We start from the raw sequence: 13,105 nt of genomic DNA, 5'->3' as shown, positions 1-13,105 counted from the left end.
CATGCTATACCAAGTCCCAGAGCCCAAGTCAATTAGCTTGGGCTGCAGAGCTAAAAATAGCAATGCTGACATTCTCAAAACTCAGTGATAGTGAGTCTCTGAGGCTAGGCTCCAGCCTGAGCAGGAATGTCTACACTGCTACTTTTAGCCCCTCAGCCTAAGCCAATTGATCTGGGCTCTGAGAGTCAGCACTGCCAGGTTTTCCTTTGCAGTGCAGACGTGCCCTATGAGGGTCTTGCTCACTGGAGCTCAAATCTGTGCTGAACAGCTCACAGGAAGTCTGTTGCAATCCAGTATGACCAAAGGAATTTTTAAATTCTATATCTGACTCCTTGCAATTGTCTCCAGGTTGGACCTAGGGAGATACTTTCTAGCAGACAAGCTCGTTGCATAGCTGCTATTAAGCACCATTTCGCCAGTGATACTGCTGAAAGGAGTTAATCTATAGGTTGTGAAAAAAGGTACAATTAGTTCTAATGGACATCCAATCAGTATTGTTTTTCATCAAGCCTGGAGGCTGTAGTGACCAATCCCATGTATTGGGCAGACTGAAACTATAAAAAAGGGCAGCTTCCACCAGCATATTCCTGATTACCTCTTCATTTATGAGGAGGAAAAATGGCACCAGAGCGATAGTTTATGACAGTGCAGGTTCTCATGAGCTTGAATCAATTTTGCGTGGACACAGTCTCCTTTAAACTTTCAATAAAGATGCATCATCTCAGCTCCTTCAGTTCCAAAGTCACTAATCTTCTAATCAGAAAACTGGTTCATGCTGTAGGATATGTTGGCACCTCTGATAAGGGAGAGGACAGATTTGTATGTCTGCTTTCCATTCTGTCTAATGCTTAGAGTTCTACCATGGATTTGAAGAGACATGTTCAATGGGCATCATTCTTGCATGTCTGTGTTCCTGCTTCATGTTGCCATGTTTTCTCTCTCCAAGATGGCTGCACTGCAGTAGTGGACAAAGCGATTGCTGCATTTAAAGTTTGTTAATTGGTTGTTAATGTTTGAAAAGCCATTTGGGATTCTTCTGGATGAAAAGCACTATCTCCAGCAAGTGCCATGAAAATCCCGACATTTACTATGTTTTTGCCATTTACCTGAACCATGGTATTTGCAGTGTAACCTGACACTTAAAATTGGGAAAGTAAATTTAACAGCCTCAACGAGTAAATGTTAAGACATAAATTCTGATTTACACAAAGGCCCTCATTTCGGCGAGACCAGTGTAAAGGGGCCTTTCTGTGAATGAGAATCTGGGCCTAAGACATTAATGGAACTCACTGTAATTTTGTAAGGCTCACGAGTTCTTATTTAAAGTACAATATTTGCTATTTCTGTGCAGTGTCTTTTTTTGTCTAATAATAAGTGACTGACTTTTTTTTTAAATTGCCTAAAAACGACTGCTTGTACTTCTTTTTCCTCCTCACTTTGAACAGGTGCCTATTCCCTGTCTATTCGTGATTGGGATGATATGAAAGGAGACCATGTCAAACATTATAAGATTCGTAAACTTGACAGTGGCGGATATTATATCACAACTAGGGCACAGTTTGAAACTCTTCAGCAGCTAGTTCAACATTATTCAGGTAACTTTGCAGATAAATATCTGATTCTCTCAGCTGTTGCAAAACAGAAATATTTGCTGTTGACCTCGCCTCTCTCTGTAAGATGTCCTAAGGAGTCTTTTTATTAAGTGACTCATTCACTACAGTGCATCTTTATTATCCCTTTCCCATTATTTATAAGCAGTTTTACGCACCATTCATAAGGTACATAGGCAGTGAAATTTCATCTGTTCTCCTGTTGTTTTTATTTTCTAAAATCCCCAATGTACTTTTGTGCACTCATCTAAGCTATGTACTTTGTAAACTGCATGACTATGGGACAGGGCTATGGGGAACTTCCTAGTGATACAATTATCCAAATAATTCCTACTTGGTACATGGTATTTCAATCGTTATTTTTTAAACTCATTTGCATTGGATACATCTTGTTCTCTGAACAAGAAGAATTTTGCAGTTACCAGGGTTTAGACTACAGATGAGCTTGAACAACAAAATTCATATCCATAACTGAGTTAGTGGTCAACAGTAAAATTCAGATCAGTATTTTGATTCAGAATCTATAAGAGCACGGGGTCGTTCAGATCTGACGTTCTGACTCCTTTGTAATTTAGCTGCTTCCCATTTCATCACTTTGGCTTTAACCGGTGTTGCTACTGCACATAATGCCAATTCTTTTTTTTAAAGGTAAATACTTTTCTTTTTGTAGAAAAAATTAATAAGTGTGCACTTTTTTCAGAAGTACTCAGCATTGGCCTAGCTCTTCTCTTATTGAAATCAATGTTAAAATTCCCACTGGCTGAGGGCTTGTCTACACAAAATGGAATGTGAATCCACTCCACATGCTACAAACTGTCTGTCCAGGGCTGATGCACATTAACAAGTTTGTTAGTGCACTTAGATCTAGTCCCATTTCAAAGAGGACTAGATCAAAGGGAACTGAAGAGCTGTTAATGCATGTCAGCAATGTGCAGGTGGACAGTTAGTCCTTGGCAGGCTAGTGTGGTGTAGATTAATTCCCCATCTTCCTGCAAACTAATGGCCCCTGGAAGCAGACTGGAACCAACATGGAGTCCTTTTGAATATCATACTCTAGATGCTTGTGTGTATTTAGGGCACAAGTCCTCTGTTTAGCTGCAGACCGGGTAGCACATGAACAGCTGTAGTGCAGCCTTCCCCACACAACCCTGCCACTGTGCTTGAACGCTGGGGTGGGAAAATAGTACAGTCTCCATGCGCATTCCATGCAAAACTACCAGCATGCCTCTGCTAATTAATTGTTGTGGTGGTGCATTGTGTTGTCACCACTTTTTAATGGAAAGTAGATCGAGACCACAAACGCATTTTACACAGGCCATCTGACAGATGTTAAATAGTAACAACTTTCTGGCACCACCTTCCTAGACTGGATTTAATTCAGCAATGTGAAAGGCTCTCATATCTTATTATCTATCCCTCTCAGGCTCTGCCATGCTTTTAATACAGAAAGAATCTGTTTCCCCTAAGATTTGTGATCACCAATATTTAAATATGACCTTAATGCATGGGGGGATGGGCAATAATTGTGAAGGGCCACCCCCTAGCTGGCACAAGACACAAAAGTGAGCTGCATACTTCTCTAAATTACTCTTAATTGTCTTGTTTCAGCACTGTGCACTTTAATTAAAAAGCATATAATCATTCCACACCCTGCACAACCTTTTGACATTGACAACATTAATTTTACCGATTGGTCACTATTACTAACAAGCAACTGAAGAAACCAGTTTAAAGCACTTTGAGTTGATTTGGCCAAAAATGTTGCATGGGATTGATGCAGAGCTTATTAAAGGTAATATTTTATTGTGATAAAGGTTTTTTCCAAAGTTACATTTGTAAGCCAACAGAGCTGCTGAATTTAATTCTCACATTTTAGTGCTTGAATTTACTCTGCATTAGCAAGTGCTGACATATAACATGTTACAGCAAAGTATTACTAGTGGAACAAGGAGTGCTCCATGCTAATTTTTGACTGCCTGAAATTGTCATTAAAGACAGAGAGAGAAGTAATTTACCTGAAATGTGTACTTATACTTCCATATACATTTATATATACTATATTGCCTATATTTTTCCACTGAGTGTTACATATACAGCGCTCTCCATATTTTATTTATATAAAATACTAATGGCTGATTCAAAAAAAAATGTGAAGATGATGACTCCTGTAGTACTTCTTTTGGGAGGGAGGTTATATTTCACCTGTCCTTCAACATCTTTTCGTTGCATAATAATTAATGAAATTGTACCTTTTTCCTCTACCCAGCAGTGCAAGATGCATTGTTTCATCTTCCATGTTTAGCTTCAAATTGTATATACAATACTTACAACTTAAAGGCCTAAGCTCTGAACACGCTGAGTAATATTTATGTAAAAGGACAACATACCTTTCAATAGGCATATTTTAAAATGGAAGCATGTATTTTTAAGAAAATTCTTGTCTTAGCTTTTCATAGTAAGTGACTCAAATGTATTTTATGAAAGATTTTTGAACAGTGCATCTTTTAAGAAAAGCTTTCACGGGTTTTTTTTCTGTTTGTTATATCCATGCTCTGTTTTCTGTGTGCCATATTCCTGCCCTGCCCTGCCCTGCTTTCTCTTCTTCCTGATGGGCCTGCATGAGAGATTGGTTATAACTTATACTCAGGGTGATTTTACACTAAACAACGATAAATACTTGGACACTTAGGTCCAAGGCATTTCTTCTCATCTCTAGTACAATATCTTGAGTTTCATGGATAAACCTAAGGGATCAAAGGTACTAAGATAATACTAGCTCTTACTCAGGATGGCCTGAAGTCAGCCGGACTTTCCACTAACAGGGCACTTGAATTCCAGTCACCCATGCCATAACATTCGGAGTGACAGGCTATTCATAAAAAAGTGGGTCTGGTCTATTCTTAGGGATCCAGTGTCCGTTTCCTTGGAGCAGCAAATGTCTTTGATGCCAGCACTGACGGGTTCCTCTCTATTAAAGGAGAGCAGAAGACCATGAGATCCCTAAATTCCCTGTTGCAGCCACCCAAGCTCATGCAGAGGCTTCCAAACATCTAAAGAAACACTCATTGAGTAGCCATTATTCTAACCTTCCCAGTGGAGGTGCTTCCAAATGAACAGGCTGACTTGCTGGCTCAGGTTCCCTGATTTGCAGTCTTTGATGGTTTGCTAAAAGAGGTACAAACTTTCTCCTTTCGTTTTCTGCAAAACCACTTCAGCTACCTAAAGAAAGCTCCTGTTATCCCATGATGTTTCAGCTGAGAAGGCAGAGCTTTGTTTTGCCTCTCCCCCTCCCATTTCATTCTGATGCACAAACTTCTCATCTGCCTAGAAGGGAATGTTGCAAAAGTGAATGAAAATTTAAGTTTAATAGTGGTCTACAACCTTGCCCTGTTCTGTTGTCTCTGTGTTAAAGTATAAATGTAATCTGGGCAGAGATCCTTCTCGTCCAATCTGTTTTGGGAAGTGCAATGTGCCTTTACAGCAAGATATAAATCATAGTGATTATTAATAATAGAAGAGGGAGCCTACAATTGTATGAATTGGAGTCATTCAGTTCCAATCCTGTCTGCTGCTAGTCAGTTTTCAGTGAGGTTACAGTGAAGAGTAGTGTTAATCTCTCCAAAAAGGAGCAGATGTAACCTACCAGTAGGTGGGTGTTACAGGTCCTCCTCTCTACAGAGCACATGGGTTGTTACAGCCTCTGTCTACAGAGCTTAAGCATGAGCTGTTATAGCTTCAACTAAAGTATCAGAGAGGAAACTGTGTTAGTCTGGATCTGTAAAAAGCAACAGGGAGTCCTATGGCACCTTATAGACTAACAGAAGTATTGGAGCATAAGCTTTTGTGGGTGAATACGAAGTGGGTATTCACCCACGAAAGCTTATGCTCCAATACGTCTGTCAGCTAATTCTTGTAGGTTTTAGAGGTTCACAGTTCAGTCCCTGGTGTGTATGCCAATATGATGGCCATCACACAGAGCTGAATGCAATACAAAAACCTGCAGTGCCATAAAGTGCCTGCCAATTTTTTCATTCAGTGGTCTTCAGAAAAACAGAAACAATCTTTACTAATTTTTTTGTAATTCAATGTCACGTGAAGTGTATAAATAAACCAGTTTATGGGTTACCATTAGGTATTTTTAAATAAATATATTAATCTATACTGCACCAATTAATTATGAACATGCAGTATTGGGAACAAATCCTGAGTTAATATACCAGGCCATTACCTCAAGTAAGAAAACAATTGGCAATCAGCTTCAGTTCAAGAGTGTAGAAACAGGTACTAAAATATTTCCTGTTCTGTCTCAAGTGAATATGTTCCAGTGTTCAATTTCTAATCTTCAGAGATGCTTTGTTATGCTACTAACAGCTGTTGTGAATAGCATTGTTTTTATGCTTACTATTTTTGTTTCATGTGTCAAACTTTTTTCTTTCCTCTTTGCTGTTTGCTGCATTTCTGCTCCATCAGAGAGAGCTGCGGGTCTTTGCTGCCGCTTAGTAGTCCCCTGTCATAAAGGAATGCCAAGGCTTACTGATCTATCTGTCAAAACCAAAGATGTCTGGGAAATTCCACGAGAATCCCTACAGTTGATCAAGAGACTGGGAAATGGGCAGTTTGGGGAAGTATGGATGGGTACGGAGTGAAACTATTATTCTAAAATAATCTTCCTGTTTGGGAATTACAAGGTGGAAGGTGGAAGTCAAAACTTTAAGTGGCCAAACCAAAACAAAAATTTTTCATTTGGAAAAATGTCTTAGACATGTCTTTGACTTTGAACATTTTTAGTTTCAAACATCTGAAGTAATTTATGGCAAAAGAAAACTGATATCATATGTTCCTTTGCAGGGTTTCAGTTTTGACAAATTACTCTAGCCTTAATAATACATCAAAGCTCGCGTTCTAATCTTAATTATAAAAATGGTCCTTTAGCAAGCTGGCATAAACTCCCTACCTTCGGTTTCAAATATGAGTGTTTGCAAAAACTGAACATGGCACTGAAGGACAAATCACCTTCCATCTTTCTCAATGCATGCATAATTTTGGATTATAAGTATTTTTATTAATTTCCTTTCCTATAGAGAAAGCTGATGGTTTGTGTTTTAACTTAACTGTGATTGCTTCGAATCATACTCCACAAACCGTCGGATTGGCTAAAGATGCATGGGAAGTTGCACGTGATTCATTATTTCTGGAACAGAAGCTTGGTCAGGGGTGTTTCGCTGAAGTGTGGCGTGGTAAGGCAGAGAATATGTTTTGTTTTGGATAGATCTTTTAAGGCCATCTTAAAAGAAATAAACCTTTTGAATAGAGATTTTTAAGCAAAACAATCGTTTGAAGTATTACCCTATGTCTGTTGATGTGATCAGACTGATTGTTATGATCACCCTATGGCAAACATTGTGTTCACTTTTTTCCCTTCACATTCACTGGTATGAGGGATTTATTACTTTAAATTTTATTAATTGCTTTAAATTTACTCATATGACTAAATAAGATAATGAAATAGAAGTAATACTGAATGTGTAAAGCACAACTGTTAATTAAGCCGCTTACCCTGAAAACACACACGTGTAAAGTTCCTCACATAGGGAAAGTGTTTACAGGATCAGGCCCTAAAACAGCCACTTTCCCTGTTTTAAAAATAAGAGTGAATACGAGGATAGCTGACTTTGCCAGGATAGCTTTCCCAGTCATTGACTTCGCTAGTTTAGTTTGTAGTTCATAACCCCTGAGTAAAGAAATTTGGGGATTGGGAGGACAAAGTCATGACCTGCACAGCTGTTTTGAAACCAAGGGATTTTTGCAAGTTGTAAATTCAGTGGCCATGCTCCTGCCACTTGCCCAGTTAATCCCTTCTACCTGGTCTTCAATTTTTATTGATTATAAAATAATAATTTAAAAAAATATTTGTACACTTTTAAATCTTAGCAGCACCAAAATACAGCACTGCAGCTATTTTATAAGTAACGAGTTAGTTTTTGCACTAAATTATACTCTACACAACCCTATCAAAATCAATAAAGAAAGATGTCCAGTATGTTAAGACGACATTATCATTAACAGTGATATTATCTAAGAATCATGGGCCAGTACGACCAGTGTGGGCTAGCTGTTTTGTGCTGCTGCAGTGACGCAAAGCAGCTGTAAATCCAGCTCAACTAGTTGGTTAAACTGGGACTTCGCAGCTGCTTTGCATTGTGGGAATGGTGCAAAACAGCCAGAGTGGACCAGTGAATCTGATCCTTTGCTTAAATGCATTGAGTAACAAAATTACTAACAACATATGATACAAAGGAAACCATCTGTATTTTACATGAATGTCTATAGAAACTTACATCAGTATATGACTGAAAATAAATAAGAAAATTTGTAAGGGGAAACTTTCCTGCAAGCTTGTGCTACTTCTCAGTGAATGGCTCTGTATGTCATAGATTTAAATAGTTAGAATTAACTTCAGCAGCAAATAGGGTGACCAGATGTCCTGATTTTATAGGGACAGTCACAATTTTTGGGTCTTTCTTGTATAGGCTCCTATTACCCCCCATACCGTGTCCTGATTTTTCACATTTGCTGTCTGGTCACCCCAGCAGCAAATATAATAAAAAGTGTCCCAAATACTAGTACTTAAATATACTGCAATCATAGTTTTGAACAGTGGAGCTAGCAGACAGAAAGAAATGCAAGCACAATTAAGAAAAAATATGTCTATAATAACAAGGAAGTAATATGCGGTAATAATCTATGATAGACCCTGAAGCAGCATAAAATTAGAGCTGGTTAAATACTAAAACAAATGACTCAGGTTTTGCTATTAATAATGTATTTTAATAGTAGCCAGCCAGCTATAGACAAAATACTATACATAAGCAGATCTCCAGTAATGGAAGTTACTGCTAGTGGTGATCTCAATAGCAGATAAAAATACCAAATCATAGTTTAAAAAAAAAATTGTGAACTATTTCAATGAAAATTTTAGTAAGGTTTTAGGGATTTTTAAACAACCTTTTTATTTTGATTTTTTTTAAATGGAGAAATTTACAGAAGATAGTGTTTTTACAATGGACTCACACCATGCACATCCTAAAGGTTGATAGGATGAGTCTTAGGGTAGTTTAATAAGTCAAGAGTAAATAGATAACATGCAATTAATTTTGCATGAAGTTGGAATAAAATCCTGGCTTCACTGATATCAATGGCAAAACTTTCATTGACTTTCCTGGAGCCAGGGTTCCAGCCTTAGTGTACATGTTCATGGGGTTTTAAAATGTGCTGTTATTCTACGAAGTGACTCTGTAAATGGCACTGTGTGGTTCTGTCTGTTTCTCAATGACTCCATATAAAATGCACTCCGTTTTACAGATGGTAAAGTTTTCTGCCAACTCTGCAACATTCTCCCTGAAATCTAAAAGTCAAGAAGTGTTCTTTCCAGCTTGCATTTCACTACCTTATCTGGGGTGCATTACAAGTGCAGCTAAGGTGTAACTGAGATGTGCTACTCTGCTAAGCCAGGATTACTAATAAGAAGAGTTTGCTCAAGTAGTCAGAACAATTTATTTAAAAAACTCAGCAGTCTTCCCACACACACTTTTTTTTTCAAATTGAACATAAGCAGGCTTTGATTTTTACTAATTTAGTCATAATTGTGCAAACACTATGTGCAAACATTTTCGCCTTTGTGTTGTTCATACTACTCACTTGGACTGATCACTGCTACTTACTGATTGTTAGGGGTGAATTTTACCCACAAAGTACCAGCATCACATCAGTCCTACTTATGCCCTATTTTGAGGGCTTAAGTGGAACTTAAATGGCATGTAAGTCCTTTGCTGCCCACATACACAGAGTGAATTTCACCCAGTATTATTGTCTGCCTAAGTCATTTGGTGGTGTTCAGTAAGGCACAAAAACAACTCTATAAAGGGATCAAATTTTATGTTAAATTATTGAGATACAATGATCATGGAACCTCATGGTGCCAGTTTCACAGTCAGTGTTAAGTGCAGAATGAGTCTGGAGAGCCTGCACACTAATTTCTGAGTTTTAAAAAAAATTAAGCATTTGCCTTTATTTCCTTCCTTGCTGACTCCTGTAATTACAAGGATTCTGTGTAACAGATCAGTTTCTGTCAGTATCTATTTCTGACAGTGTATGTAGCAGTAATGAACTAGCCAGCCCTATTCCTAAAGCTGTACTGACATCACTGATGCTATCATATATGAGCAGAAAAATGTGTTAATTTCAACATCAGGAGCTCAATCCTGAATTCCTTACTCAGGCAAAACTTACACTGATGTCAGAGCCTGAGTAAGGATGGAGAGATCAGTCCCTGTATTGGTAATGAAAAATAATACTTTGCCATAATGAGAGAGGCCTAAATTGATGGGAAGAAATGTAAACAACAAAGAGCAAAAAAGAGTAAAGCAGTTTTAAAAATAAAAATAATATTGGTGTCCTTGTAAATTACTCTGCACTTAAATTAGGTGTTAGTTTTCTTTTCCAGACAGAAGGATGTTTAACTTAACAAAATATCTATGGATTGGTTGTAGGTACATGGAACGGAAATACTAAAGTGGCAATAAAGACTCTGAAGCCTGGCACAATGTCCCCAGAATCCTTCCTAGAGGAAGCTCAAATCATGAAGAAGCTAAAGCATGACAAGCTAGTCCAGCTTTATGCTGTGGTGTCTGAAGAGCCGATCTATATTGTCACTGAGTACATGAATAAAGGTGAAATAGTGCTTCTGACCTTGGTCCTTATCCGTAACAAGTATTTTTGTATGTTCAAGCACCGTGGGTGTGCATGCACAGTGTAAAGAATGTTGCTCCAAATTCAGTCCTGGGCATAAGTAGGCACAGATTATTACCCCAGGTCTGAATTGGGCCCCAAGAATTTGCAACTGTTCATATGGTTTCTGTATAAGTCACACACAGTTTGAAAAAAAAATTAAACAGGCAGGTACAGCATAAGTGTTCTAGTTAAAATGGCATCTTTTCCTCCTTGATAACAGGAGTTTCAAAAGTTCTACCGTTGAACTATATTGTATATTGCTTCAGGAAACCCTAACTCTACCTGGCACTAGAGTGTTCATATTGAATCTCTTGTCGTTGTTCATGTTGTCAGTCTGAGGTTTTGTTTTGTTTTTTATCCTGTGGCAGTGCTGAGCCTTGTAGAAACACACTGCCCTCAGAAGACAGCTTAATTTTCAGGCTGCACCATATATCATTGTATGTACATGTACTTTGTATGTAAATTGTATGTACATGTACTTTTAACTACTTAACTTTGGTAACAATCTAGTAAAATGAACTAAGGAAAACTTTTAGGTAGCTTGTCAGTCAAATGTTGCACCAGTGCTGAGGGGAAGACCAAAAGATGCGTTTGTTTTGGAAAAGTAAATGAACCAAATAAAGGAACAAGTTCTAAAGGGAATTTCATTGTACAATGGAGGATACTTTTTACAGTTTTTAGTGGTTTCTTTTAATCTATTTGGAGTTGATTTTTATTTTCCTGGCAGGTGTCCCTCCCTCTCTTTCCTCAGAGGCATCCAAGCATTTTCTAACTTGCATATTATGATTAAAGGCTCAATGCCAAGCGCGTGCTTTTCTTGAAAACTCTCTCTGTTCTAGAAATGTTTCTGAAAGATGAAGCCTGTTTTGGCTCAGACTTTCCATCAGTTTTGACTGTACCATTTTGGACCTTCGGTTCAGGGCTTTGGTTGAAGATTTAACCAGGGGAAACTCCTAATCTTCTGTCCTCTCCCTATATTTATTAAATCAATTTTTTTACTTAAATGCTTTTAAACAAAGATGGTTTCCCATCCCTATTCAGGGTTAAAGTGAGGGAGCAGGGGAGGCATGGTTCTCCCTACTCTGCTGAAAGCAAAGGGGAACTCCCTGGTATGCTTCTTGGGGAACCCAGGGCTGAGAGTCACCTTGTTGCCACATCCCGCCAGTGCAAGGGAGTCTTGCCTGTGCCAGCTGGATGTCAGCTTCCTAACACAACCAGCCTGTTAGCTACACAAGCAGTTTCCTCTGGGCTGTACCGGCCCTGCCAGTTGAAATAAATGTGCCCCTGCCCAGGATCCTTTCAAAGTGTCCCCCTGGGGTATTCAGCCCCTAATCACTGGATACATACAGAGATTCCCCCACTTGAGTCCACCATCCCACCTCATCTCCAGCCGCCAGCGCGCTCGCACGCACGCACTCACACACACGCGCGCGCGTCCAAGTGCCTCCAGCCCTGGAGTGTCAAGCAGGCGGTGCGAGCACCAACTCAGCCACCCAGAGTCTTTCCCCAGGGCCCGGGCCATGGGGGAAGAGCCACAGCAGAGCACTGCGAGAAGCAGGAGGCAGTCTGGGAGTAGAGCATGGGCGGGGCCACGCAGAGCTGTTTGGGGAGGCTCAGCCTACTCCAACCTTTGATACCCGCTACCCATGACAACTGGGTTGGGTTTTTTTTCCTTTTTTTGATCTAGTTACATAATCTTCCACAAATATATAGGAGAATGTAGTGAATTAGCAGTAGCATCTTATCAAGAATTGATTTGTAATTAATATGCATCTGTAAGTGGGAGTTGCCCTGTTTTTGAAATATTCCCTTAATTCTGGAAACTTGACATGGTGTCATTTCAACCAAAAATATTGCTATTAAATACTGTGTACTAAACTGAATCCCTCCCTCCCTCATTAATAACCTTGTTTTCTTAAAGTGACTCTTCAGTGTTAACTTTTGCATTTGCAGGGAGTTTGCTAGACTTCTTAAAAGATGGAGAAGGAAGAGCCTTAAAGTTACCAAATTTAGTGGACATGGCAGCACAGGTATGTCTCAATTTATAAGCAATTAGCTGCATGTGTTTTGTACCGCAACTGTGTAGGACTTCATTTTTAAATCACGCCTATTGAGAGCTGTGCTTCTAACAGGTTGCCGGAGGGATGGCGTACATTGAGCGAATGAATTATATACACAGAGACCTACGATCTGCAAATATCCTGGTGGGAAATGGCCTAATATGCAAGATTGCTGACTTTGGATTAGCAAGATTGATTGAAGACAATGAATACACAGCGAGACAAGGTGGGAGCAGTAGCAAATGTAACCTTGAATATGGTTTTTGAAACAGATGAAGAAAAAAACATGCTAAAATACCAAGAGGTTGCTTCAAGTTCAGGATTTGACCTTCTATAAAAAAAAAAATATTAACCTGTGTTTTAATTCCTAATCCTGATAGAGGGCTGGGAGCTTTGCTGAGGTAGTACATAAAGCCCAGGAGAGGAGGAATGAATAATTGCTTTACTGTGACTTCTCTAGCTAATTCTGGTCAGCCCTCAACTGAAAACAACATCATCCATGTGCCTTGTCAGACAGAGAACTCCTCCCTTCCTCACTCCCCCCCATCTTCAGAAGGAAAGCTGAAGAACAACAACAACAAAAAATCTACAGCACTAAGCAACATATATGTGTGTAAGCTGAGGCATATGTTCATATACATATTC

General features: G+C 39.0%; 1 protein-coding gene across 5 annotated transcripts in view; it reads left to right on the top strand.

Moving 5' to 3' along the window:
• Nucleotides 1-13,105, top strand: part of FYN (FYN proto-oncogene, Src family tyrosine kinase) — a 185,461-nt gene that overhangs the window by 143,563 nt on the left and 28,793 nt on the right. For 3 of the 5 annotated variants that reach the window (XM_030556142.1, XM_030556140.1, XM_030556141.1), the window contains 5 exons: nucleotides 1,446-1,595; nucleotides 6,081-6,245; nucleotides 10,160-10,339; nucleotides 12,354-12,430; nucleotides 12,533-12,686. In XM_030556142.1, coding sequence (XP_030412002.1) covers nucleotides 1,446-1,595; nucleotides 6,081-6,245; nucleotides 10,160-10,339; nucleotides 12,354-12,430; nucleotides 12,533-12,686 — 726 coding nt within the window. Of the gene's footprint in view, nucleotides 1-1,445; nucleotides 1,596-6,080; nucleotides 6,246-6,691; nucleotides 6,848-10,159; nucleotides 10,340-12,353; nucleotides 12,431-12,532; nucleotides 12,687-13,105 lie in introns of all 5 variants that reach the window. The other 2 variants (XM_030556143.1, XM_030556144.1) reach the window with 2 other exon arrangements.

Source organism: Gopherus evgoodei, chromosome 3 (assembly GCF_007399415.2).
Source record: "Gopherus evgoodei ecotype Sinaloan lineage chromosome 3, rGopEvg1_v1.p, whole genome shotgun sequence".
NCBI classification, from domain to species: domain Eukaryota; kingdom Metazoa; phylum Chordata; order Testudines; family Testudinidae; genus Gopherus; species Gopherus evgoodei.
The sequence above is the reverse complement of the archived record's forward strand: the minus strand, read 5'-3'. Positions and strand labels throughout refer to the sequence as shown.